Source organism: Numenius arquata, chromosome 4 (genome assembly GCF_964106895.1).
Source record: "Numenius arquata chromosome 4, bNumArq3.hap1.1, whole genome shotgun sequence".
In the NCBI taxonomy this organism is placed as follows: Eukaryota; Metazoa; Chordata; class Aves; order Charadriiformes; family Scolopacidae; genus Numenius; species Numenius arquata.
In genome coordinates this window covers 65,577,552-65,602,710 of record NC_133579.1, presented here as the reverse complement: position 1 = coordinate 65,602,710, position 25,159 = coordinate 65,577,552, and the positions used below count along the sequence as shown (strand labels likewise).

General features: G+C 43.7%; 3 protein-coding genes across 9 annotated transcripts in view; 2 read left to right on the top strand and 1 right to left on the bottom strand.

Moving 5' to 3' along the window:
• Window positions 1-6,512, bottom strand: part of KDM1B (lysine demethylase 1B) — a 28,370-nt gene extending 21,858 nt beyond the window's left edge. For 3 of the 7 annotated variants that reach the window (XM_074146947.1, XM_074146951.1, XM_074146948.1), the window contains exons 1-3: window positions 3,468-3,557; window positions 2,483-2,607; window positions 537-626 (exon numbers count right to left, since the gene is read on the bottom strand). In XM_074146947.1, coding sequence (XP_074003048.1) covers window positions 537-626; window positions 2,483-2,607; window positions 3,468-3,557 — 305 coding nt within the window. Of the gene's footprint in view, window positions 1-536; window positions 627-2,482; window positions 2,608-3,467; window positions 3,571-6,205; window positions 6,273-6,438 lie in introns of those variants that run through there. The other 4 variants (XM_074146946.1, XM_074146949.1, XM_074146950.1 and 1 more) reach the window with 2 other exon arrangements.
• An 18-nt stretch (window positions 6,513-6,530) lies between these two features.
• On the top strand, window positions 6,531-17,875 carry TPMT (thiopurine S-methyltransferase). Its single transcript, XM_074146944.1, has 9 exons — window positions 6,531-6,625; window positions 7,170-7,331; window positions 8,164-8,256; window positions 9,695-9,827; window positions 10,306-10,358; window positions 15,043-15,117; window positions 15,802-15,887; window positions 16,897-16,941; window positions 17,731-17,875. Exons 2-9 carry the CDS (start codon window positions 7,192-7,194, stop codon window positions 17,844-17,846), a joined length of 741 nt encoding a protein of 246 aa, XP_074003045.1. The 5' UTR covers window positions 6,531-6,625; window positions 7,170-7,191; the 3' UTR covers window positions 17,847-17,875.
• A 1,477-nt stretch (window positions 17,876-19,352) lies between these two features.
• Window positions 19,353-22,107, top strand: NHLRC1 (NHL repeat containing E3 ubiquitin protein ligase 1; the record flags this gene model as incomplete). Its single annotated transcript, XM_074146821.1, has 1 exon — window positions 19,353-22,107. A coding segment is annotated over one exon (1,221 nt), but the record flags the coding sequence as incomplete, so codon positions are not given.
• Window positions 22,108-25,159: the final 3,052 nt, after the last annotated feature.

Genomic DNA, 25,159 nt, shown 5'->3' with positions numbered 1-25,159 from the left:
AGTCACAGTTACTGCTGAGCATGTAAGCACCCAAAAGTCTTAGCTGAGCTGGACTCAACCCCCACTCAAATGGGAAGGAGCTTGGAGCTGAAAGATCTCTGTAAGCCTGACCAGTTTTCATGGTCACTGAACTGCAAGCGTTAAATCTGCTCACTGATCTGATGTTACAGAGAGGCAAGATCTCCTGAACTCACATTGTAAAGTGAATTTGCTTTATAAAAGAAAAAACATTTACTTAAAACTGTTCTTATCATTTAAAATTCTCTGATGTTGTTTTAAAAAAAAAAAAAGACAAAAGCTTCAGAATAACTGCACACAAACCAGGTGGCCTGAAGTAACCACTTTTGTTCATGCTGCTGTGTTTAAGTCGATGATTAGGCCATACAACACCTGCACTTTTAGCACCAATATCTAAGCCTCACGTCAAATAAAGCAAGCACAGAAGACAAATCTTTGTGCATGATGTTTCAACAGTTGTAATGTCTGCTAAATTTTAATAAGCACTGAAAAGGCACAACCTTAAGTGGCAAATTTACCTTCGGTAATAGTGGTCAAAACATTCATTGCAGAAATGTTCCCCACAGGAAAGATGATACCACCTAGATGTATACCCATTTTTAGCACATCTGTAACGCAGGAGACATAGAAATAGTTTTATGATACATTTAGAAAAAAGAAAAATCTTTCTGTTGACAGTAGCACATTCTAGACCACAAACAAAATATTCAGGACAAGCCTGGGCTTTTTATATGACAGTCATGATGGCTGACTTGCACAAGGCTCTACAGTCATACAAATAACAATAAGATCATTTCAATTGTCTCAAACGTTTCCAGTTTCCAACCTAAGCAACACCAGATGCAAAGGAGGCAAAATGTACACAATGTGCAGTTTTATAGTTGGTGTGGCTTCCAGCAACCTCCAACTAACAATGGTCAACTCAGCCTGTCTTTAGTACCCTTTAAGCAGACGTTTCCTGAACATTAAATACATTTGCTCTTACAATATGTGCTGTGACACACTAAGCATTTTGCAAATGCATACAAAGGCTAAGTCCCTCTCCACAGGAAGAGTTCCTTGATTTTGTTCCATTTTGTTCTGTTATTAGTGTAGAGGTGGGAGGGATCACTTAAATCGGTATTTTTCTTGTATGTGTGATCAATTGATTCATAAATCATTACAACATCCCACCCCCAGAACAACTGACAAAACTATAAAGGCAAATCTGAATACAAAACAGATGTTGCCTATTTTTTTCACGTGACCAAGTTGGCTGCGATTTTAACCTAATGAGAGAAAATCCCGAGGAAGCAGTTACACATTCTGGGCATTTATTCTTTATTACTCTCAGAAAGAAATATCCATTAGCCAAGATTATATTCTTCAGACAAAGCAATCGCTCTTCACTTAAAAAACTCTCATTAAACTCAATGAAACGGTTCAAGATAAATGCACGAGGTAAAAAGCCCAAGGTAGAAAGCACTGACTTAAGCTACTAACTGAAATAGCTAGCCATGAAATGATCTCATCTCAAATAAATAATGCTGAAACTATGTTCTTGGGGGGGTGGAAATCAAAATATTAAAATAACACTTCAAAAAGATGACTAAGCACTATCTATTGTTTTCTTAATAAAAACCACAGTATCACCAATGCTGATCTCTCGGGTGCTCATTTCCCCTACAAGTCTCTTACCCACTGCCAAAACACTCGGCTTTCCTATGACAACATCCGGAATACACTGAACTCCTGCCACCGAAGAACAATCCACACAGATAACTAAATGAAGCACTGAATTATTTTATATCATTGGAAAATAAATAAAACAAGGAAAGTTTGTCTCAATTAACCAGGGAGGGAGGAATACTATATATAATTACAGTCTGCCTGCTGCATAATGAGTTCTAATGTGTTGCTTATTATAGATACATCTTGCCAGTATCGTGCGTTCAGTACCTCCAGGGTCAGCATGCAAAAGGACTTGTGGGAGTACACAGAAAGCCACGAGCAACTCGAGAACAAAGAGTTTAAGTAAGTACGACTGTCTCCCAAGAGCTAAAATTTCAAGGTCAGAACCTCACCTCAGACTGCAAAGCATTCCAACGAAAGAGTGGTAAAGGCTTTCTGCAGTAAAAGACAGTTTCATTTTCCAACTTGAAAGCAAGTTTAGCTTCCTCGGATTACACTGATATGCTCTCAGTTTCACAGAAGCAAGGCACGTTCCAGAAGACACCGTTAATAACACAAATAAGCGTATTTTGAAGATATTCTATATCTGAATTAGCAACTCGCACGGTAGAAAGTTGTCCACAACAAGAATAACTTGTGACATTTTCCTGGCATCTTAAGACTCATATTAGTACCTTTCGATTCTCCCTCTACATTTAGAAACAAAGGGATTTTTCAGAATATAGTTGGGATCGTAAACTTCAGCTGCAAGTTTAGAAAAGTCCATGGAAAATGCAAATAAAAAGAAACAAACCTTTCAGCTGCACTGGCAAAGCAAACGGGACATGTTGCAGTGCATCCAGCTTTTTCACACTTTCTATATTTCTTCTCTGACGCTTCATCATCATCATCTGCTGCTTCAGCCGCTTTCTTCTTCACCTAATAAAGAATAGCTGAAATCTGACCAGAAATGATCCAAATGCATCTTCTACAAAATGGCATTCAGACAGCTTTGCAGCTTGTGGGGAACATCAAATGGCTAAAATGGTACTAATGAAAATTTTCGTATCCATTGTGAAATAGCTGCAGCATGAAACAGCTGTCAAAGTAGGTCAGTTTTTCTACCCCAAAAAAAAAAACCAAAACAAAACAAAAAACCAGTAAGGCTGGAAATATCATTTAAAGCTAAAAATGTATTGCCTTAGTCTTACTGATGCCATTGAAGAAATTATAAGCAAAGTTTCCAGTGTAAATCATATTTTAAGCTCTATCACATGCCTTATGCATGTGATAGAGCTTAAGAGTGAAGATAGAGCTTAGAGTGAAGCCTTATGCATTTATTCTATTTCTCCTTTAGAAAATCTCTTCTTTGCATACTTATTGATTAGTGGCACTCTTATCTGTGCCTCAAATAGAATATTAGGGTAGGCTTGGGGCTTTTTTTGGACTCCAGATACAAAGCTGTATACCAAATGTCTCTTCTGGGCCTCAAAGGTAGTCTGTATTGTGTTGTTTTAGGCCTCTGTCTGGATGGGCAGACAGCTTTGTCTGGCTGTACAGAAATCTGTGGTTGTATTTTTAACATATCAAGTATTTACAGGTTATATTGAACATTTGTCTTTTCTGAATATTCTTCACAAATGAGACACTTTGCCTACTTATTAATAGAATTAGCCAGTTTTCCCTCTCTCTGGATAAATCCGCTTATCCACAATGAAGCCTGCGTTCTTTATAAACGTCAACAGAAAATAAAAAATACCAGAGTATGAACGCATGTGTTTTTAAATTATTATAAATACCTGTCTTCCAGAACTCCTCAGAGGAAGGTTATCTGGAGACTGGTCTGAAGAACATGCCTTTTTTTTCGTTCGTACCCTTCCAGTTGACATTGTATTATTAGATCTGAAAAAAATCGTAGGCAGTAGTTAAGAAAAAAAAATTAAATTACTTGACTTTGCAGAGCTGTACAACCACTCTTAATACTGCTTTTGTCAGAGTTACCTAGGTAAGAATCTGTTTAGCTTGACTATTAATTTGGGAGGAAAATGAGAACGAAGCATTATGGGAAAGGAACAATACTACTATTTTAAACTAAATTCGGAGTTAAGATTAGATCCTTGAGCACATCTTGACAGGCTGTTCCAGATCCGCGCACGCTGGATTTCAATAATCTGATTTGCGTTACGTGAAGACCTGGACTGGAATTTGGGTCGGCAAAGTGAATAGACATCAGCACATAACGCAAGCATTGAAATCCCACTCTGAGTAACCCTCATCCTGCTAACTACTGATTTATTGGTAGCAAGAGATTTGCACCGTAAAGCACTTTTCCAAACAACGTACTGTTTGGAATTAAGCATCTGAAGGGATTCTTAATACCGGGTGAACAGCCAGTTCCAAGACCTGCACATCCTCCAACGAAAGTACATCAGAATTTAAAGTCTAAACTGCAGCTGCATTGCTACTATAGATGATCAGAATATTACAAACCTTGTTGTTAAGCATCTTATAGGAGAAAATAAAAGGTTTATGCCACAAGAGAGCTCTACAGCTGTCTTTGACTACATCAGTGGGAACATGGAAAAGACCAGTTTATCATGTAAGCTGGAAAACACAGAGTGTGAGAAAGTATGCCGCAGAAATATGAAAGCATATTTAAAACACTATTATCAAAGGCATTCTTTTCACAGGGAGTAAAACGCAAATAAATAGCGCCTAGAGGAAGAATTAAATCTAAATGCACTCCACCACACACAGAAAGGAAGTGGAAATAACACCTTTATACTAGAGCACTGCATCATGAAAGTTAGCTCGTTGTAGTAGGAATCAGTTTGTAATTTTTTTTTTTTTTTTTTTTTTTAATATATTTGAGAATTGTCAATTCTCTGTTCCAGGCTGCATCCTCCTTGTACAAGCTGACAGTGATGGACACAGCAGCAGTAGCTTCATTAAGGAATTCTGCTAAAAGTAAAGGTAACAGGAAGAGGGAATAGGCATTTAAGTTTCAAATGAAGCTGATGCAAATCAAGTAACTTGGTGCTTTATTCTCAAGATAGAATAAATTGATTTGGGAGGGGAAGCGAAATCACACGATGATATCTACATAAGTGAAAAATTAGTTTGGAGACAAAAAATAACTGTCTTTTTTGTATGTAACACCCCCACCCCCAATTTTAACTAGAGGCAGGAAAAAAGAAATAAGTCAATCTTCACTACCTAAAAAAAAGCATGACTCCACCATAGCTTACCACTGTATGGGGGTGGATGAGGTTGGAGAGTAGAGAAACGAAAACCAACCCGTTTCGTTTACATGAGATTTCCCTAAACTACTGTGTAATGCCCCAGGAAATGGTGGCTTTTTTTTCTCCCCAGAGCTTTCCTTCTGGATCAGCGGCACAACGTTATCTATCACCTTAGCTTCTGACGCGAGATAATCGCTCCTACATGCTGCCTTTACAGTCGGAGGCCATGGACTACCTTAGCACCGAGCAAGGCACTAGGAGACTCATTTTGGTGACTACCAGGTGATCAGAGTCCTGCTGCGGCTGCGGGGCCCCGCATCCAAGAAGGTAAAAGGATACGCAGCTGCTCCCTTGCGTATACGGGGTGAGAAGAAGAAAAGGCAGCAGTTATCGCTCACTAAGAAGGCTGGTAAAAATATTTCAGATTCAGAGAGGCCTCCCGGTTTGAAAGGCAGAGACCAGTCTTATAGAATCAAAAACGTATTTTTTTGCTGTGAGCACTACGGGCGGGGGGAAGAGGGAGGTAGGGAGAAAAAAGAGAAAGAAAGAGAGATTGGCTTATGCATAAAACTGTAAGGAAGGCCATTGCTGTATGCCACTTTGTCCCCACTTCCCCTCCCGAAACAAGCAACACCCCCCCCCCCAAAAAAAAACCCCACAATTTTTAAAGAACAAGCAGAACATCGCTTACTTTAGTAAGCTTTACATGACTCTGCATCCTAGAAACATTATCATATCGGCTGAGAAATAAGCCCTTTAAAAGGAGAGAGAGAGCGAGGGGTGCATAATACGCTGTCACGTTCTATAACATTTCATCCCTCGGTAACGCGTGGCCTACATGGGAAAGCTTTGGGGGGTTTCACCTGGGCAGCGCACAGCAAGTTTGTCTTTGGGGGGAAAAAAAGAAAAAAATTAGAAAAAAAAAAAAGAAGAAGAAGAAGAAACCACACACACGCTGACACGGAGGGAGGAAACGAGAGCGGCTCGATGAAGCTGGGGTGCTGGGACCGCAACGTGCGCGCCCCTCTGCGACTCAGCCCCGTTCTCCACCGCCCCCGGTGCCCGGCCGGCCGAGGCTGACAGCCGGCCGCCCCCCAACCCCCCCGGCCCAGCCCCGGGGCTCGCCGTCCCCGGGCCGCCGCTGTGACAGCTGGCGGGCGGGGACGCCGGCAGCGGGGTCCCGAGGAGGGGGAGTCCCCGGGGAAGGGGTGTCCCCTGAGGGGATGTCACCGGAGGGGAGCCGGGTGCGCCCCCGGGGGGGAGGTCCCCCCAAGCGGGAGCCGCCTGGCACTCACCTCGGGGCCGGGTCACTCGGGGGCCGGAGACCACATTCACTCGTGTCCGCGCCGCCTCCTGCTAGAGCTGCAGCGGGGGAGAAAAGGGGGGAGAAGGAAAGGAGGGAGGGAGAGAAGGAAGGGGGAAGCTGAGGACGGGGGCAGCGCTCGCACCTGCCCCGCCGCCCGGGAAGGGAGGGGGTCGGCAGCCCACCCCGGCGGGCGCTGCAGCTGGGGAAAGGGGGATCACTCACCACCGCCGCCATCCACACCGCCATCCTCCTCCTCCTCCTCCTCCTCCCCGGTGCCGTGCACCCTCAGCCCGCCTCCTCCTGCCGCCGCTTCCGCTCTCCGCGGTGCGTAGCGAGGGGGGGAGGGCAGGGAGGCGCCGCCCCGTCCCTGCAGCCCCCCGGGGGACCCGCTGCCGCAGCCGCCGCGCAGGTACCCGCCGCCGCACCCGGGCTGGGGGAGAGGCGGGGGGGCGGCGGCGGCAAGGGGAACACGGAGGGTGCTGAGCCCCGCGGGGCCCTTCCGGGTCCCCTTCGCCGCCCCTCCGAGCCGCTTCTCTCCCCCGCGGTCTGCCCACGGGTTTTACGCGAGAGGGGGAGAAGTGTCGGTATCTACCTACCTGCTTACCGGCCCCGGGCTTGCGGGTGTCCGTCCGTCTCCCCCCCCCCCCCCCCCCAACCCCGGGGCAGTGGGGCCGGGCAGCCTCTGGGTGGCTTCCAGATGTGTGCAAAACGGGGGGGCACCGGCATTCCCGTAGCGTTTAACCGGGTGCGTTTGAGCAGGCGTCACTCCGGGGAGAAAAGTCTAGCCACCGATAGCAAGTGTATCCTCTATCACCTTCAGTACAGCTACATTTGAATAGTCGCCAAATCATAATCTCTTAAGCTATACTAAATTTTTATTTTATTCTAGGAAGTAAGAGCCAGTTCCAAACTATTCACTGGGTGGGGGTAATTTTTCTCTCTTTTTTTCTCAGCTGCTAGCACTCCCTGGGGACGATGGACCGCTCAGCAGATGCATCTGGCGGCCTGGAAAGCACTGATATTGGGTCACAAAAAGACAGGGTGATGTCTGAGGAGGAATGGCTGAAAAAATGGGAAATGGGTAACATTGGATTTCACAAGGAACATGGGCATCCGTACGTGACTTTTCTCTTCTGCTTAAACTGTTTAAAAAAAATGCCGTGAGATAAATTACTTGACTTAGTCAAAAAACTCCTAACAGAAAAATGGAGCATTTACAAAAGAAAAATTCTTTTATGCAGCTTTAAAGTAAAATAAGTATTTTTGTGGCCGACATTTATTGAAAAAGGACAGAGAAAATAAAGGATTGCATTGAATTTAGAACTTCTAAATCACATTTTAAACTATAAAGCTTGGATAACTTGACCGAGAATCTTAAATTTTTTGATGCAGAAGCTCTGCACTGCTGTTCGTAAGTTATGAAACTGGGGCCTAAAACAATATGCAGAGGGCATGGAAATAATTATCATGCGCTGGAAAACAGGGGCCTAAGAGAGAAAACCTGATTGTATAGTCTTGCAATCAAGGAAAGTTACATTTTAGACCTGTGTAAGTGACTCGATTGGTACAGCAGTTTACAAGGAAAGTTACATTGAAGACCTGTATAAGTGACTCGATTGCTACAGAGGTTTAATAATCATTCTGTTTAAGTTGTCTATCGTGGCCCTTAGTGGTGGTTTGGTTCTTTGTTTACTTGAAAAGACAAACAGAAAACAACAGAGAAATGTGTTATTTTCTGACAGAAATTAAATGTACTTTCTAAGTAAATGGAAAGTGAATGTTTTTATTTTATGTTTTTCTTTCTAATGGTATGAAGCAGGTTGAACTAAGAACTTAGGTTCCATCATGGAGTTTGTGTGTTACCTGGCATAGTGTGTAGCACTTGGCTTTTAATGTGCCAGCACAAATACTTGCAGCGTTAAGTAAAACGTGTCTGTTCTTCTGCAGGCTCCTACAGAAGTATCTGGATGTTCTTTTAAATGGCAGGAGTGGACTGAGGATATTTTTCCCACTTTGTGGTAAAGCAGTAGAGATGAAATGGTAAAGCACAGGTTATAAGAGCAAAAATCTTATTTGATGTGGGGAGGGAGGGAAGGAGAGGGGGAATTCCCAACCTTACGTTGGCCAATGGAAACGTGCCGCATCTCTGGTGGTAGGAAAGCAGCGTCACTGGAGGCTGAAGGGAGGAGGAAGTTCAGTTTTGTTTGCTGGCGTTTTGTATAGTAGCATAAATGGGATGGGTAAGGACTAACATGAAAGTCCTCCTGATTGTCCCGAGTTCAGCTTGGGAAAGCTGAATTTGTGATGGACAGAGTGGCTGAAGCTGTGCCCTTGCCGCTGCTTTTTTTGGTGGCAATGCCAGCTTAAATTGCCCATAATGAGGTCGGTTGTGCCAGAGCACATTTGCAAGCAGCCATGTGGCATGTCACACTGGAAACTTAAAAGATTTGGGCTAAATATAACTTCCTCTTTTTTTACATTTATTATTTTACTTTTACTCTTTCGGGGGTGGTTTATATTTATAATTGGGGGCTGTGTAAGCCAGTGTTTTTTCTTGGAGGGATGGGACACAAACCAAAAAAAAACCCTGACTGAACTGCAGCATGGACAATCTTTCTCTGTAAGCAGTTTTGTTTTCATCGGGTTTTGTAGAAATAAATGAATAATCCACTGAGCCTAAATAAAGCCCGTAAGTCCTGTCAACTGTATTCTGTGTGGTGCTAATTTAGGCTCAGATCATGGAGGGGGAGGTGTTCAATAAAAGGTGAACACTCCAGAAAGTCAGGATCACAGAATCACAGAATCACCTAGGTTGGAAGGGACCTTTTAAGATCATCTAGTCCAACCAATGAAAAAAAAAAAAAAAACAAACCAAAAAAACCAACACACACACCCCACCACACCACCCAACACTAATCCATATTCCCAAGCACCATGTCAATTCCTCTCTTGAATACCTCCAGGGATGGTGCCTCAACCACCTCCCTGGGCAGCCCATTCCAATGCCTGATAACCCTTTCAGTAAAGAAATATTTCCTAATATCTAACCTGAACTTCCCCTGGCGTAACTTGAGGCCATTACCCCTTGTCCTATCATCTGTAACTTGGGAGAAGAGACCGACCCCCGCCTCTCTACAGCCTCCTTTCAGGTAGTTGTAGAGAGCGATAAGGTCTCCCCTCGGTCTCCTCTTCCCCAGATTGAACAACCCCAGCTCCCTCAGCCTCTCTCCGTAAGACTTGTGCTCCAGACCCCTCACCAATTAAACATTAATTAATGTTAATTTAAGGATTTTAAGGTTAAGGATTTTAAGGTTAAGGATTTAAGGATAATTTAAGGTTAATTTAAGGATTAAACATTCCAGTGTGTCCTAAAACCAGGGTTTCTCTAATGAATAAATGGTGCATGGGAGATACACATTTGGTAATGGCCCAACCTGTGAGCCTTGCATAAACTTGAGCCTCTCTCTGCCGGTTGCAGGCTGGCGGACATGGGACACAACGTAGTTGGTGTGGAAATCAGCGAGCAAGCGCTGAAGGAATTTTTTGCGGAACACGGTCTGTCTTATTCTGAGGAGCCAGTCCCAGAGATTTCAGGAGCAAAAAAGTTGCAGGTATGTTTCCTGCGTTGTCGAATGATCTGGTGTGGTTAGTCATGCAATGCAGGCACAACTGAGCAAACAAGTCATTCTGCTTTTATGCCTCTGTCTTACTGGTAATCATTCACCTCTCCTGAAGAGTTCTAAAAGGAAGCTTCGAGTTGTAATTTTGGACTGAGAAGTTCTTCTTTTTAGCTTATTGCTTTGGCCTTCTCTTTCTTATGACATTGAAGCACCTGAATGTAAAGTAAATGTATTTTAAAATTGGACAGTTGCATGCCTTGATAGATCAGAACCTCTCAAGGTGATCAGGAGAGGTATCTTAGTAAAGAAAAACTAAAAATGTTCTCAGTTTTTCCCTATTACACCTAAGTGTATATTTTAAAATACTATATGTGTATATTTTAAGGTATGAAACATAAATATACACTATATATTATACTAAATATAAGTGTTTGCTGATAAGTATTGTTTCCTTTGCTTTTTGTTGTAGAGTACCTCTGGGAACATTTCTCTGTACTGCTGCAGTATTTATGATTTGTCCAGGTAGGAATACACAGTGTGTTCTACAATTTTCTGTAATCAAAGGCTTATTTTTACTTGAATCACCCATAAAGATTTGAAGCAGGTCTCCTCAAGAAAACTCTTAACTTGTATGAGAAACGTGAATAGCCAATCTCCAACAAAAATTAACTCTGTTGTTGACCATTAGATAAAGATGCCAGCTAAATAACTTTAAATGGGCTTCTTGTTCTAAGACATCTTATGAAAATATAGAAAACTGTTTGATTTTACAGTGAAAACAAATTATGTTTGATATTGTTGATGGATTCTACAAAGCAAAAACCCTAACGCAATCCCTTACTCAGAGTAGCTTAGTAAAAGTAAAGAGAATATACCAGAGGTATATTATATACCAGATGTATATATACCACCTGTCTTCTTAGACAGCTTTTCCTTTAACTAAGTGCTAAATATATATTTTTCCCCAAACTATTGATTAACATATGCATAGGTAAGCTGTATCTATTGATTATGTGTCCTGTGCTTTACTTAACGTACTTTTCTCAATGGGCTTAAAGTGCATTGCCTCACTCCAGTTTATGTGACCACATAATATGTTGTCAAACACTGACTCTGCAAGTGTCTTGACAAATATGGCTCAACTTACTAATGTCCTTTGAAGGATTTTTAGTGCTGAAGTGTCTTTATTTCTCAGTTAAAGACACAACAGAAAATGCAAAATATTTCAATACAATCTGCACTACTGGCTTCTGAAAAATGTTTTCAACAATGTGGCCTCAAGTGTCGCTTCTCAGATTTTGTGGTGGCTTTGCACCTGACCTTCTGCTCAAGTGTCAGCTGGTGGGGGAATTTTGAAAATTACTGAGTTGTACAGGGACTGCAGGAGGAGTTAGAACTCTCTAGCATAGAAGATTCTGTTGGACCGTAACTCGTCTGACTTACTTATTTCTCCCCAGAAGCGGTGCTGGCAACGGACATATTTAAGTCCATCCTAAAATGTCCTCAGGCCTAGATTGATGCTGGGGTAGCTGGAGATTGGAGAGCTTTCGAGAAAGCAGTGTTGTTTCTGGTTTTGTAATATATCTAGTAGCAAGCTGAAGGTGCCCAGAGTCCTGCAATCCAGTTCCCTCCTCTTAAAGCTCCTACACAGACATGACTTTCCCTAGAGGATAAGGTTTTGGTGAAGTTTTGTGTGTTTGCTTTTCTTACAAACAACTGTCAGGAACGAGGTTTTGTTTCATGGCTGTTCAGTAAGAAGAAGAAGGTCGAGTCTTAATCTTTAGCTTTTCAGAGCTACTGCACATACAGGTGTAATAGGTAGTTCAGGACAACAAAATATAGTGCTTACTATAGGATTTATTTTTTTTTTAATCTGCATAAACTGGAAAAAAAGAATATTAATTACTGTAGTCCAAAATCTTTCAGACAATAGACGATTGCTAAGACTTCTGCTGGTGCAGCTGACTCCAGTTGGTTTGAATAATGTATATATAGCTAGCCCTGCAAAGTGAGTGTCTTGGAACAGATGGGCTGTATATGAACATGACTTTGCAGATACTGCCTGGTTTCCTTCCCCGTCTTGCCCCTGCAATGTAGCTACTTGCTGTGTAGATCCCTATAAATCCTTGCTGTGAGTTGACAAGTTGCCCAGGGATTGCTTAAGCTTCTAGTCAGCAATTTTTGAAAAATTTCAGTTTTAAGTTTTGTAGCAAGTAGCGTGGTAAAACCTGTAACTTCCTTCATAACATGATGGAATAATACTACGAAATAAGTATTCAGTGACATTCTTCATGCATATTGCTGGGTCCAGTGCATAGTTTGTCATCCACAAAATAAATTGGCAGATACACATTCTGAGTGTGTGGTTCTGTGCTGGGTGCAGTTATGGCGAAAGTATGAGCTGCATTCCCTATAGCTGCCAGCAGACACCTGTGACTAGAAAAACGCACACACTCTTCTAGTTTCTATGTACAGACAATTTGATTAATTATCCAGTAATTATGGAAATTAAACTTATTTCTGTCTTGCTGAAGCTGGCCTGCAAACAAGCCAGCTTCAAATCCTTTTGATCTCCATTAGCCTCGCATTCATTAAAGGAGAACTCAGATGTGCTTCTGACCTTTGTCAGAATGAGACATTTCAAAGACTCCTGCTAGTTAAAGAGTAACAAGAATTACTGCTCTTTGTGGAAACTCCGGGACTTATGTAAAACAGTTGTATTACACAACCATTGTACCTCCTAATACAATTATGGCTGCCAGACTTAAAAAATTAAAAATTGCATTAACTGAATCTACTAAACTTACGCAAAGATAGAAATTCACAACTTTACTGCTTAAATCCAGTGGGGTTTCTGCAGATGTGAATTTCTGCTTTACATGTTAATTTGTATTAGTTGTGGTAGTACCTAGACTGTGATGTCTCTTGTTAAATACCATATAAATACAGAGCAGGAGATAACGCAGGGCTAAAAGATTGGGTAGTGATATGTGAAAGGTACACCAAAGATGAGCACTTCCTAACTCCTCAGCTTCATCTTGACTTCACATCAGAATGAAAGACGGCTGTGTACCTTTTTTTGACCTTTTCCTCATGGCTTGGTTCTCCTGAGAAGGAAACTGGATGTGCAGACGGGCAGGGAGCACCCAGATGCTCAGGAGATACTGAGTTCTGGGCACCCAGGAGACCAGAACAGGGGGAAGGCCACAGCACAAGGCTGCCTGCAGCCTGCAATGTCTGTAGACCCTGATGAAATCTGTGGGGAGTATATTACATAAATTGCCCGTGTGGAGCCACCGCCACCATTCCAGTTAGACCAGATTAAAGTTGAGAAGAAAAACCAAGTGCAAAAAACTTCAGGAACTTGCCTAAGGTCACACAGCAGGCTCAGCTATGCAAAGAGTCCAAGTCCAGCCTCCAAGTCTCAGAAGATCAAATTTGTCACCTGCCCCACTAGACTTTGCTTTGTCCCCCTCATGCCCATTGTGTGTTTAACTGTCTCTTTAAAAGTCTCCTTTCATTTAAGAGGCTGGTTATTTAAATTAGGTGCTTAGTATTGGCAAACTTTAAAAGAAGTCAGGACTTAAACGTGTTACCGTGTCTCATGAGTAGAGTGGGAAATACAGGATCAGCTTCTAGGTTAGATGCCAGAGGCTTAGCAATACCAGGAGGAGAAGTTGTCGTGGTTTAACCCCAGCTGGCAACTAACCACCACGCAGCTGCTTGCCCGTTCCCCGCCCCCTGGTGGCATGGCAGGGACAATCAGAAGGGTAAAAGTGGGAAAGACACTTGGGAGTTGAGATCAAAAGAGTTTAATAATTAAAACAAGTTTAAAAAAATTTGTAAGAAAAAAAAAAACACCAAAGAGAGAGGAAAATAAAACCCAGGAAAGACAAGTGATGAAATGAAAACAGTTTCTCATCACCAACTGACTGATGCCCAGCCAGCACCCAAGCAGCGGCCCCCCTGCCAACCTGCCCCCAAATTTTATTGCTTAGCACGACATCATATGGTCTGGAATATCCCTTTGGTCAGTTGGGGTCAGCTGTCCCAGCTGTGTCCCCTCCCAACTTCTTGTGCACCCCCAACCTACCCACTGGCAGGGCAGTGTGAGGAGCAGAAAAGGAGTTGATTCTGTGTAAGCACTGCTCAGCAGTAACTAAAACGCCCCTGTGTTATCAACACTGTTTTCAGCACAAATCCAAAACATAGCCCTGTACAAGCTACTATGAAGAAATGTAAGTCTACCCCAGCCAAAACCAGTACAGAAGTGAAGAAAGAGGTGATGCAATTGGACTCTGACACCCTCCTAGTAGGCAGAAAGGTATTGCACAATTCCATACCATATTTTTCTTACTAAGTAAACTTATTTCAGACTTTCTATAAAATTATGCAATTTACGTTATTACTACCTTACTCTCTAAACTCCTGGTTTAATAATTACCAGAAACAAGGCTCTTCCTTTCCCCCCCCTCCCCAATATCCTCATCTCGAGTTTCACCCTGACTGTTCTTACCATCCATCAATAAAGGCACTTCCTAATAGCGTTGGCCATTTACAAGTTTTGGGTGGCCACTGAAGCCATCTGCCAGCATATCCACGAGCAAAAATAATGTCTGTGGTGGTGGCAGATTGAGGCAAGCAGCAGTGTAACTTGCCTTTTCTAACATTAAACAAATTGCAACCTGACGCTGACTGTCCTGGGCATGTCGCTGGGGACAGAGGTCTCTAAAATTACTGGGTGTGGTGAGTTCAGTGATAGTAAAGCAACGAGGCCCCTTCCTTAACTTGTGTTTGAAATCACGTGTGGGTTTTAGAAGGTGGCCAAGAACTGTTGACGTGCTGAGTGCATGTCAGTGCAGCCTCAAGGGTCATGGCAGCGTATGATTGCCAAAAACCCAGATTTGTAGCCCAAATGTGTTTAAGCTACTTTCCTTCCTCCCCGCCTTGTCTCAGCACACGCTAATGTGGGGAAATGCTGAACAGTTTCAGCACATCTTTGCTCTCATGGCAGGGCCACGTACCGGGGGGTTTCTTTGGTTACAGATCATACTGGTTTGGATCATGAAAATGCTGGCCCATAACAAAAAGGTAGCGGGGAATCTGCACAGCTAGCTGGAGAATCCTTGTAACTTCACAGAAGTGTGTGAATAAAGATGAAGGTGCCTTTTTAGTATTTTTAAGCCTTTTCCTCATCTCCCTGTAGCTCAATAGTTGGCAAGTTTGATGGGGTTTGGGACAGAGGAGCTCTGGTAGCTGTGAATCCATGCGACAGACAACGGTTAGTAAATTTTGTTATTGTCCTTTCTCTAATATATGCAATGACATGTTTTTCCTCCTGCCGCTTGTTGACGAGTCCTCTTTCATTTAAAGGAGTAATCTACACAAGTTCCTCTCTATCACAAGCATCAGCTACAGTCGCAGAGTGCTGTAGATTTCTGAGCTTCCTTCAGGAAGCCACCCTGCCTCTTGGTGGGAGAATATGTGGTTTGTTGCAACCCAGCAGAAGCAGAGCTGCAAGTCTCATTTGAATTTTATTATTTCCTTTTCACCCCATCTGCTTCTCCTCTCTGTTCTTCTTGCCCTCACTTCTCTTTATTCCAATTTTTCATTCTTGCCTACAGCCACCCCGAATGTAGTTTGACCCTAGCCCAGGATTTTTTAATTAGATACATAATCTTGAATTCACAATAATTTTAAGAGATCAGGACTGTATTGTGTACGGTATTCTAGATTGTGGTATATGAATATTATGTTTTGTCTGTTACTTTTAAGATGCATATGCAAAAAAAAGATAAATGCTTGTTTCATGCTCATGAAATTCAAACCAAGCTTTGCTTAGTTTCTGTGCAGTTCAAGTTGTTTCTGCATAGAAATACATTACCTCTTTTCTTGAATGTTTCGAATGCTATGCTTGAATGTCTGTACAGTTCCAGAATAATGAAGTATAACTTTCTCCTTTTAGCTATGGCAGTTTGATGATCACCCTAATGGAGAAAAATTCTTCTTATCTTCTTGTTACAGTTTCATATGATCCAAACAAACACAAAGGTGAGAACTTTGCACTGTTCGTGTTTTTACATGCTTTAATACAAATTGTATATAGATGTGGTAGATATATTAGTGTCTTCCCCAGATTTTTTATCAGCATAGCTTTGTCAGCTGATCACACCAATGCAACTGGGTGTTAAAAATGTTACATGTTGACCAAGCTTGAGGCTAAATTTGCTTTCTCTCTACCATTCAGACATGCTAAGGGTAAGTGGAGGACAGACACGGTATTTTAATAAAGAAATGAAACTGGAAGTGTGGCTACAACAATGAAACTGGAAGAGTGAATGTTTAGAGTAGCATCCTGTCCTGCCTAGGGAGCTTGAAGCACTCCAAGAACATTGGCTTCGCTCTGTTTATCCAATACTTGCAACCCAACATGTTGCCCATCTTGTGCCTCTCTCCCAGCCACTACCATGGTCTGAATATGTTTGGAAGAGGTGAAATTCTGTAAAATCATAAAGTATTCTGGCCTTTTACATGTTTATTACATACTGAAGGCTGAGGTATTTAAAAATAAATAAAAATTAATCATTAACTCTCAAAAGAAAGAGATTTCTTGCTGCTTTTGGGCTCTTCAGTGTAATTATCCCTGAAAAAATAGGTCTTGTTACTATAAACAACAATAGTTTAATTCATTGCTCTCCCTCTCACGTTATTCAGCTTTTAGCTTTAATGATGCCATTGTAGTATAAAGAGATTGTTGGCTGGATTCCCACAGTGCACTGAGAGCGGTTGTATCTGTGGCGTGTTCATGACATCTGACAATGTGGCTACCCTAACTACACCCTGGAGATGATGCAGCAGCAACACTTGAAGCTGTCTGGTGGCCCACCAAAGTGCCACGAGTTCTTGGACGTGGTGTTTTCTGGTTCCTGCAGATGGTGCTACACACTGGGGCCCAACTGCGGGCCAGGTGCTGTGGGTGATGGGGCTGGCTCTCCTGCTGCAGCGTAAACGTTTGTCTCCTGTGTCTTCTCTCTGATTAGCTTCACCCATTTTCTTTCAGGCCCACCATTTTATGTTCCTGAGTCTGAAATTAAAAGTTTGTTTGGTAAGTAATATTTCAGCTAACCCTTTAAGAATTTTTTCCAAAACACATAAACATGTTTGTATGCATCTACCTCTCCCTGTGACAAGTGATAGAGAGTCATTTGCTCCTTTTCTAAGAGGTGGAGTCATGGAAAAATAACAGGGAAAATAAATACCATTTAGCCACAGGGATTTTGCTGTCAAGGAAAATTCTCAGCTCTTCAAAAGTTACGAAGAAAACCCAAGGGACAGATACTGTCTCTTTCCTCCCCTTGGCATCTTTTCCTTCTCCCAGGGTTCATACTGCACTCAGTGATTTTGTAGCTGCAGTCTTAGTCCCGTTTGACCATTTTGTCTTTCTCTGCACCTCATCACCACCTACCCTGGTTTTAATACACGGCCTTTGCATACCAGTTCTACGGTTTCTGCTGTACTTTTGTAGCCAAGGAAGGAAAGTAACATGCCATGTGAAGAAACTGCTAAATGTACAACTCAAATCCGTCAAAAATAATGGAACTCGGAATTATGGTGGGAATTTAATTTTAAAAGTTCCTCCTGATATGCATTGATATTGCACTTCTTTTAAATTTACAACTGTCTGAGACCCCTGCAGTGCCTGTGTGCAGCGAGTCATTGGCACGGACAGTTGCATCCCAATGCAAAAGAGACAGATAAGTTTTCCCCCAGTGCATTGGTGTGGGTGCATTAGGGACTGTGAGGATATCTGAGGATAAGGCTTTTTTTTTCCTGACAGTTTGTGTTTTTCAATGACTTATCATTCAGTAATTTATTACTCTTTCCTCCTTTTCAGGCAACCACTGTGAAATTAAGTGTCTTCAAAAGCTCAATGAGTTCTCAGACAAACACAAACAATGGGGACTTGATTATTTTCTGGAGGTGCTATATATACTAAAGTTTGTAGCTTGATTAAAATTAATTAAAATAATTCACCTCCCATCTTGCTTTTCTTTTTATCTCACCTTTTGAAATGAAACATGTTTTGGGGCACTCTTAAAACGGGGCTTCAGTGTATAGGAAAATGCCTGTGGAACATTATTCTCCATTTTCCTTACCACGTCAGCTCTCCTACATAACTGCCTTCACAGTCTGGAGATGTGCATAGCTTTTCTTGAACTCCATGCACAAACAGTCATTTTTAAAATAAATCTTTTTCTTCCATATCAATTCAAATCAGAGCTAGAAAAAAAAGAAAAGTTGCTGTTCCTTTTGGGCTGTTGCTGGTGGATGCTGTCTGCCCGGCGCTCCTCAGGTCGGCCTGGGCAGCTGGCAGCCCCAGGAACAAGAGCAGCTGCTCTTCAAATACTGTTTGCCGTGATGCTGGCCTTCCACCAGCCCAGGCAGCTGGGCGAGAGAGGCGGGAAGCTGGCACAGGTTGCTCCTCTCCGTCCCTATTTAGTCGTGATTACGAGTTAAGAGACGAGCTGGCAGTGAGCAGCAAGAACGCCACCAAGGGGGAACCATCATCAAGGAGGAAAGAGAGGAGGGAAGTGAACCAGGTGACAATAAAGGAGACAGTACATGGAGAAAATGTCCCTCTGGACATTCCCTCCGGCAAGAGCACAGCTATGAGCAGCAAACCAGCACCAGGCTTGTAGGGTGGGAGGGTTCAGAGACAGCCTGCAGAGTTGCTGTGTGTTCATCCCAATGCAAACCTTCCTTTGTGGGGCTTTTGTCACTCCCATATGGATACCAGAGGAAGGGCACGAAGATGATCAGAGGGCTGGAGCACCTCTCCTGTGAGGACAGGCTGAGAGAGCTGGGGTTGTTCAGCCTGGAGAAGAGAAGGCTCTCAGCAGACCTTATAGGCAGCCTTCCAGCACCTGAAGGGAGCCTACAGGAGATGGGGAGGGACTGTTTATCAGGGAGTGAAGTGATAGGACGAGGGGTAACGATTTTAAACTGGAAGAGGGAAAATTCAGATTAGATCTTAGGAAGAAATTCTTTCCTGTGAGGGTGGTGAGGCACTGGAACAGGTTGCCCAGGGAAGTTATGGATGCCCCATCCCTGGAAGTGTTCAAGGCCAGGCTGGATGGGGCTTTGAGCAACCTGCTCTAGTGGGAGGTGTCCCTGCCCATGGCAGGGGGGTTGGAACTCGATGATCTTTAAGGCCCCTTCCAACCCGAACCATTCTATGATACTAATGCAATTTTTTTAAATTACAAAATTTGGGGCTCTCAAACCCCTTTCTTGCCCTTGTCCTTCTCCCCTTGGCGGCTTATTTTTAAAAAACGCCGGAAAGGTCAGATTGCAACATAGCGCGGTATAATCCAGCGAGGCCCGAGGGCGAGTAAAAGCCGTGGGGCCTTTCAGAGCGCCGTGGCCCCGGGCCTGCGGGCGGCTGTGAGGGCTGCGGCGCGGCGCTCCCCGAGCTGCTATTTTCGGCGCCGGTGACTCCCGTACCGGGGGGGTGGGGGGGCGGCGCTGGCGGTCGCTCCGCCTCCCCTCACGGCGGCGGGGATGGCGGCGGCAGCGGAGGAGGAGGGTGCGGACGAGGCGGAGCTGAGCCTGCTGGAGTGCCGGGTGTGCTTCGAGCGGTACGGCCCCGGCGGGCAGCGGCGGCCGCGGAACCTGCCCTGCGGCCACGTCCTCTGCCGGGGCTGCCTGGAGGCCCTGGGCGGGCCCGAGGGCCGGCGGCTGGAGTGTCCCTTCTGCCGGCGGGCCTGCGGCCGGGCCGAGACCAGCGACTGCCTGCCGCTGCTGCAGCTGCTGGAGCTGCTGGGCCCCGCCGGCGGCAGCCTCCCCTCGGCCTCGGGGAGGAGCAGAGGGGCGGCCGGGCCGGCCCCCGCCGGCCTGGGACTCCGGCTGTCCTTGGGGGGCTGGGGGTCGCTGGTCAACCCCACCGGGGTGGCGGCCTGCCGGAGGTCGGGACGCCTGGCGGTGGCACACGATGGCAAGAAGAGGATCCACATCTTTGGGCCGAGTGGATCCTGCCTGCAGCGGTTCGGGGAGCGGGGGGACGCGGGCAACGATATCAAGTACCCGCTTGACGTGACGATCACCTGGGACGGGCACGTGGTGGTCACCGATGGTGGGGACCGCTCCGTGAAGGCCTTTGATTTTGAGGGAAGGGGGGTCCTGGCTGTCCGGGAAGGTTTCTGTTTGCCATGGGGCTTGGATGCTACCCCCGAGAGTGAAGTTATCCTCACCGACGCAGAGGCGGGCGCTCTCTATCGCTTAACGGCCGACTTCCAGAAGGGGAAATTAAAGAAGTGCCAGATGATCCAGTCTCAGCTCGTCAGCCCGAGAGGGGTTGCGGTCTCCCAGACCTCGGGTGCTATTGTGGTAGTCGAGCACCTGAAAGCTCAAGGACCAAACAACGGCAGCACCCGAGTGAAGATATTCAGTGCAGAGATGGATCTCATCGGCCAGACGGATAGCTTCGGGCTCAACCTCATTTTCCCCTCCAAAATATATACTACAGCTGTGGCCTTTGATAAAGAGGGTCGCGTTATAGTCACAGATGTCTGTAACCAGGCCGTAATATCCTTAGGAAAACCTGAGGAGTTTCCCATCTTTAACCCTCTAATTAGCCACGGACTTTCTTATCCGGTAGGACTGACTTACATGGCAAACAATTCTCTTGCCGTCTTAGACAGCGGTGATCATTCAGTAAAAATATATAGCTCCACCTGAGTGTGTTTAGATGCTTACTGCTATAGGCTCAAGCTGCTTTTTGCCATAAAGCAAGTGAAGTCCTGGTGTTTGCGGGCATGTGGGGAGGAGGCACTTTCTGGGCTTTACTTGAAGTGAAATTGCCCTCTTTGACCAACATGCTGTGCTTCCCGCAGAGCTTACCTCGAATCTCTTGCCTCTCCGCAGGAGAAGCCCTGGCTGTGGCAGGCTGTAGTCAGCCACAAATCAACCAAACAGATAATCTGACATTTTAAAACTACTTCATACCTTGACAGCCAAGCGTTTTTGGTACTTTTTGACCTATGATAACATAACGACATTTGGAATGGAGTAATGAAAGACTGGTACCTGGGAGAGAAAGTGATGCATCATTTGTTTACCTTTCCCAGCACGCAGTTTTCATTATTCTTCGTGAAGCATAACTGCACTCTAATTACAGTGACAGAGTGGTTTGTTTCCAGGATTTCTGCACGAGAAAGGAGACTTGCTTGATGAAATGATAAGAAAAATGGAAGCTTCAGCTCAAGGTGGTCTGAATCCAGCTAAGATCATTGCGATGCAGGAGCTGACACTGATTAGTGAGTTATGTGAAATGGCACTCAACATTTTCCTGGCATGGAAAAAACAGGCTTTAATTCTGGGCGCACTCTTTGCTGTACTAGTTTATTCCCACCTTTATTAGGGTTGTACTGGTCATCCTGTACAATGCACAAGTCTGTGTCTTCATCTAGAGGTGATATGGTGTGTGGTTACCAGCGTGGGCAGCTTTCCCTAACATATTCGTATTCGTATCTAGACCACCAATAATTCTGCATATATCAAATTGAGTTGGCTGTGCTGCTAACACAGCCACGCTTGGGAGGTTTCCAATACTACCTGCCCTGAGAAAGGAGGATGTAAGCCTCATCTTTTTCCGAGCTTCCAATGAGGTTTTGTTGATTGTGAATAACACAGCAGGTTTACTCCAGTTTATATTTCCTTGAAAATAGTTTCACTGTTGGAACGAGTTCTGTTGCCTTATTGCACTGTGGAAATTAAGGTATATCTGAATAATTTTGAGAAGGATTTAGCACCTGCAGTAGAAGTCACAGCTACATTTTTAGGCATTTACCTGCTCCTAAAATGATTATTTCAGTGGTTCAGCATTAAAAGGAAGTGAGATATAAATGTATATGCTACCTGAGGTAGGTTAAACAAGTAAGTTAAAATGGCATAAAACTTTTGGAGTCATTTCTTTTATTTAGTCACTGAAATAATGAAATTAACTAACAATTTGAAATTCACAGGCGATCTTTCTATCAGTTAATTTTTAATCTGACTTTTGGTCTGACTTTAGGGCATTTAATAACTGCATGTATTGCTGCACCAGTGATTTACCACATACTTACTTCAAATTGGAGCGGTTTAGCCCTCTAATTCAGACAATGTATTAGTCTGTCTTATGTTAACATTTCTATAAACAGAACAAATTATTAAATGCAGCTATTTGTAAAGGTTAATTGAACAGTGACCTGCCAATAAAGTGTGATTTGCTTACTCCTATATTGAATAATTTAGCGAAAACTCTTCATATCTTTTAATCACAGGCTTCTCTGTTATGATCCAGTTTCTCTATTGTGGTTCCCATGTAGATGGTTTTCTTTTTTATTTGGAGATACCCTGCTAAACTTGTCATAGGGTCATTTTTTTAATATTGAAAACTATACGGACCTGCACATTTGGTCTTTTCCAGCCTTCTCTACTGCCAGGCCACCCAGTAAGCGCCTTTGGTGGAACCAGAAACACTCCTTGGCTATGACGGCTTTGAGCAGGAGCCCTCTTGAGGGGTCAGGAAGCGAAATTTACTCAGAGAAGCAGCCTCCTGGATTATATATTCCTTTCTAGATTCCAAGGAGACATCGGTCTTTGAGGGATATACAATTAGGTAAGACTGCCTTTGGGGAACCATTGTGTTTCAAAATGCACGCAATACTGCGGCTGCTGTATTCATGCATAATTAATAGTTTATCACAATAGCACGTGTGGGACCTGGACCCTTCCTCTGAACCATGGGCTGTGAGATTTCATCTCCTCAAACCTTCCTGTGCGCCAGAAGCTTGTTTTGGCTACTGAGCTCACGGATGGGCAAATTTCCTAGGCCCTGCTGCCATGTAGAGAACTTTCCAGCAGCCAAAATGCTGATTTTTAAATATTTGACTCATGGTGGTTTAAAAGCCACAAAAACTTCCATTGTTGCCCATTCTGCCCCTTTCTCCTTTGGTATATGACTAGAAATCACTTGATGTTTGTAAACAAAATAAACTTTGTGCCTTAATTCTACCTAGTTTGCCCTATGTCACCTCCTGCTTGGCTCTGCTTTCCCTACCTACTGAAAGCAAATGTAGACTTTTCCTGTGAACGATGCAGCTGTTTTTTTCCTTCTGCTATAAAGCTTGGTGCTTAGTGTTGTACAACCCTGCATCAAAGAAACCATTGCATTCTGTTTTCATTTGATGCGGGTGCCTAAATAGAGAAGTCATAAAGAACTGTATAAAGCCACTAAAAATTCTGAGTTCTTCAGTGTGTAAGGGAAAATTCAGCAGTAAACCAGAAATCTTTCTTCTGTCACACAAGAGAATTTAAGATACAGTGGGAGACAGAGATCCACCTACATGCTGATAACAAACTAAAAAGCCTTTGACATTTTTACTTACTCTTGCCTCTCTCTTCGTGCATATATGCACGTTTCCCCTATAGCTACTGTAGATACCCCCTGCCTTCGGGGTGATACCTTAATGCCATCTGCTTTTCAGAGGCCCAGGGGATGCATGCTGCTCCTGTCCATCTGTGAATCTGTTGCAATTTAGTCACAGATTTCAACAGAACAGGAACCTGGGTTCTGAGAGCTGGATGGCAAAGGGTAAGGGGCACCTGTCACTAGGTAGGTGATGCTTTTGGGATCTGACTGGATGCGTTTGAAATGGGGATAGTTAGATGTGTGCCTGCTCTTGGAAAAGAGCGGTGGCCATTTCATCTAGAATGTCACGTGCAACTGTGTCTGGTCACTTCAGTTATAATTACTTCTCCGTTTATTTTAAAGAATAGAACCTAAACTGGACTTTGCATAACCCTCTGAACCTCATGCTTTAACAATTTGGATTAAAACCAAACAAATATAATAGACAGTATTACCCTAATGTTATCTTTTCAGCCCCTACTGTAGATTGGTGTGTCTGTTGTGCGCACACACACTGCGATTCCTATTTGGTTTATTTTTAAGCACTGATCTCAGGTTGCTGTCGTTGTATATAAATATACCAGGGTACGTTTACAGTGTTTAGGAATAAGGGAGGCAAAACATGTATCGAAATTGTGTCCTGTAACATCCATATTTTTTGTTTTGCTTGCGAACAAAATAATTTTAGATAAAGAATATAATTAACGTTTCATATTGGTGAATAAAGAGAAGAAGGAAATACAAGGGGAAAAAAAGGTAAAATGTACTTAATTTTGGCCATTGTCTGTTTGACCTTCTGTCGGTTCCCTCCAGTCACATTGCTGTGCGCATCAGTTTGATGTTTATATTTTCACAAAGTGTGGAGGCAACACCACCATAGCATTTTTTTAACATGGACTGATTTCAGGTGAAGAGGGGACCTCCTGTAATGTCCAGCCCCCAAACCACTTAAGAGTTTTACAGAGCAGGGTCCATCAGAATGATGGCCTTGAATACGGGAGATGTTTTCTTTCTGGAAAGGTTGACAGAGGTAAAAAAAAAGCAGCTTTCTCCCCTCAGACCATGGGTTATGGTGCTGTTGCACCCTGCACAAGAGGAATTTGCCTTCATTTCTTTCTCTTCAATGCTTGCTTGGTTTTTTTTTTCCTGACTCTTCTCAGAGGCCCATCCTTATAATTTATCAGTCACCTGTGAGTCCCAGCTTGCCTCCACAGGAGTGTAATATAACTAAGCAAAAATACACAGATTTTGCAAAATCTAAACCTCACACTTCATTCAGACATCTCAGAAGAAGTGAAAGATCATTCAGAAAATGGCACGTGCCTGAGGCCTAGCCCCTGTGGAGACAATTTAAATTTACTGATCATAGAATCGTTTAGGTTGGAAAAGACCTTCAAGATCAATGAGTCCAACTGTAAACCCAACACTGCAAAGTCTACCACTTAACCAACATGGTTGGTTAATCATCATTAACCATTCATAACCATCATTTTCTCCCCTCGTTACCTTCAGTTCCCCTATAAGTACACCAGAAGCCTCTATGTGGAATCCACCGTCCTACTCTAGAAAAGTATGGTGGGAAATCACTCGTGAAGATTGCCTTTTGTAATCTTCCTGTCAGGTCTGTCATGCAATTTCTTGACCAGTCCTGTCCAGCCCCAGCCCTGGCGATTGCTGTTTGAGTGGCAGGCTCTCTTGGTTTGGCCGTCTCCAAAAGCGCTTCCATCTGAACAGAGGATCTTCCAGGTGGAATGAATAGCCCCCAGCAATAGGGGGGCTTTCTCCTGACCTTGCCCACTTGTTTTGACGTGAAGGCTGCAGCACCAGCACAAAGGCACAAACAAGGCTCTGGAAACAAAGAAAGAGATTA

Coding starts and splice junctions, on each gene's coding strand:
- TPMT (XM_074146944.1), top strand. CDS start 7,192: ATGGACCGCTCAGCAGATGCATCTGGCGGCCTGGAAAGCACTGATATT. Junction 15,888..16,896: donor TGATCCAAACAAACACAAAG/GTGAGAACTTTG, acceptor ATTTTCTTTCAG/GCCCACCATTTTATGTTCCT. Junction 16,942..17,730: donor TGAAATTAAAAGTTTGTTTG/GTAAGTAATATT, acceptor CCTCCTTTTCAG/GCAACCACTGTGAAATTAAG.